The 2,500-nt window shown below is 58.0% G+C and overlaps 1 protein-coding gene across 1 annotated transcript in view; it reads left to right on the top strand.

Moving 5' to 3' along the window:
- Positions 1-121: 121 nt before the first annotated feature.
- The window catches only part of GUITHDRAFT_149244 (hypothetical protein), a gene marked incomplete at both ends in the record, with an annotated part of 2,964 nt that continues 585 nt past the window's right edge, over positions 122-2,500 (top strand). The window contains 10 exons of the mRNA XM_005818436.1: positions 122-170; positions 216-414; positions 571-608; positions 686-735; positions 960-1,042; positions 1,087-1,152; positions 1,204-1,271; positions 1,467-1,542; positions 1,617-1,683; positions 1,856-2,380. Coding sequence (XP_005818493.1) covers positions 122-170; positions 216-414; positions 571-608; positions 686-735; positions 960-1,042; positions 1,087-1,152; positions 1,204-1,271; positions 1,467-1,542; positions 1,617-1,683; positions 1,856-2,380 — 1,221 coding nt within the window. The remainder of the gene's footprint in view (positions 171-215; positions 415-570; positions 609-685; positions 736-959; positions 1,043-1,086; positions 1,153-1,203; positions 1,272-1,466; positions 1,543-1,616; positions 1,684-1,855; positions 2,381-2,500) is intronic.

Consider the following 2,500-nt stretch of genomic DNA (forward strand, 5'->3'; position numbering starts at 1 on the left):
TGCTTCTCCTGCTCTTCCTCTCCTCATTTCTCCTCCTCCTCCCTCTCCTTCCCTCCCCCCTTCCCATTCCCTCTCCCTTCGTTCTTCCTCCTCCCTCGCGTCCTCTCAACTTGTCCTGCAGCCCCTCACAGCCCCTTGGAAGATCGGGGAGACTTCGGCGACCTGCAGAGGTTCTCCGACCCCAGCAGGACTCCAGCTCGCTGACCTGTGGGCAGGTGGTTCTACGAAGGGACTGGAACTACCACCTGGTTCAAGACGCAGGATGGCTGGAGGCTGATGTCCCAGCAGGTCTGGCCTGAGAACGAGCAGGAGGAGGAAGAGAGCTGGAAGCAGGAGGAGGAGCAGGAAGAAGAGGAGGACGAGAAGCAGGAGCAGGAGGAGCAGGAGGAGCAGGAGGAGCAGGAGCAGGAGGAGGTTGATAAAAAGCAAGAGGAGGAGCAGGAGGCAGTGGAGAGGGAGAAGTAGTGGAGTAAGAGACAAGGCGGAGAGAGTGATATTGGACGATCAGCAGCAGGAGCAGAAGAATGATGGAGCAAGGAGAGCGGGGGCGAACTGATCTTAACCATACAGGACGAGTCTCCAGATGGTGTCCTGTCCATGACAGACAAGTAAGCAGGAGGAGAAGGAGGGAGGAGGGAGGAGGAGGGAGGAGGAGGGAGGAGGAGGAGCTGAGAACATAGGACAGGGAGAAGCGTTTCATACGTCAAGCATTCGAGTATTTCAGGGACTATGACGGTCTCTCCTTCTCCTCCTCTCCTTACTGGGCGGGACTCCTTCCTCCGTTCTGATTCTCGCTCCTCCCTCCCCCCCTTTCCGTAGCCACCTCTTCCTCTTTCTCGTCCTCGTCCTCGTCATCCTCGTCATCCTCCTCCTCCTTCTTCCTTCTCCCCCGCCTGCCTCCTCCTCGTTCTCCTCCTCCTCCTCCTCCTCCTCCTTCTCCTCCTCTCACTCTCTCGCAGTCATCGGCCCCTCCATCATCGCCGGCGGCGACCTGCAGCCCCAGCAGCTGCAGACCCTCCGCGAGATCTACCAGCTCGTCGAGGTCGAACCCCTCGTAACCGCTAGTCAAACTTATAACGGTCGCAGCGTGGGCCCTGCAACCAGGCGCTCAAGTCAACGGACGACGTCCTGATCCTGCAGCTGCGGATCAAGGTTTGACAAGCGACCCTGTCAATGTGCTGGACCCCAGCTGAAGTCTCGCAGTCGCTCCAGAAGCAGCTGGCGCATAAGTGCGTCATCTGGACCAACACCGAGGATTCGCTGCCGGGAGGGTGAGGGGAGGAGGACGAGGAGGAAGGGGGTGGAGACGAGGACGAGGACGAGAAGATGAGGAGGACGAGGACGAGGACGAGAAGATGAGGAGAAGAGGACGAGGACGAGAAGATGAGGAGAAGAGGACGAGGACGAGGACGAGGACGAGGACGAGGACGAGGACGATGGATGAAGAGCTGACATCGCTGCTGCAGGTCTGTAGTTGACAACTGCGTGTCCGAAGACATCGGCGACGAGATGCTGACCAAAGTCAAGGAGAAGAGATCCAACGTAAGTCCAGCTCGACTCGAGCTGTGGGCTCAGGTCTTGCGGGGGAGGGTTCTGACACCCTAGTCGGTCCCCAGGTGAAGACGAGCAAGGACGGACGCGGGAACGAGAGGATCGAGTTCTGGAAGTACCACAAGATGATCGGTGAGTAGAGGAGGAGAAGCAGGAAGAGGGGGGCGGAAGGAGGAAGGAGGAGGAGGAGGAGGAAGGATGGAGGTGCAGAAGAAGGAGTAGGAGTAGGAGACAAGGACGAGGACGAGGAGGACGAAGACGAGGAGGAGGACGAAGAGGGGACTGGTCATGAGGCTGGGAGCAGGTCAGATCAGAAAGTCGTACGTGAAGGAGGACCGGCTTCGGCTGCTGGATACGATCGAGATGTTCACTCCGACGTACAAGGCGATGATCAAGAAGTTCTCGTCTGCAGAAGAAGACGACCACAAGATGAGCGACGAGCATCTGCAGGTGAGAGGAGGGGGACGGGAAGGAGGAGGAGGACGAGAAGAAAGGAGGAGGACCAGGGCGAGGACGAGGACGAGGAGGACGCGAACGAGGACCAACACCAAGACTGGGAAGAACGAGGAAACATTTAGACAAGACGAAGGGAATGTAGGAAAGATGAAGCAGGATGTGGAAGAAGATTTGAAAGCAATGGTGAAGGAAGAAAGGAAGAAAGAAAGGAGGATGGAGATACAAGAAGCTGCGGGAGATATCGAGTTAACGGGACGGCAGGTCATCGTGAATGCTGCTTCTCTTGCAATCGATCTCAACATGCCCGACTGCCTCGAGGACAAGATCGCTTGCTTCACCAAGCACCACATCGAGATGGTGCGAGAGAGAGAGGGTGGGGGGGGGCGAGGGGGGGCAAGAGAGAGGGAATGGGAAGAAGGAGAAGCAGGAAGTGAGGATGGAGGGTGAGGAGGAGGAGAGGGAATGAGGGGGGGGGGGAGGAGGACGAGAAGGA

This window comes from Guillardia theta (genome assembly GCF_000315625.1).
Source record: "Guillardia theta CCMP2712 unplaced genomic scaffold GUITHscaffold_307, whole genome shotgun sequence".
NCBI classification, from domain to species: domain Eukaryota; class Cryptophyceae; order Pyrenomonadales; family Geminigeraceae; genus Guillardia; species Guillardia theta.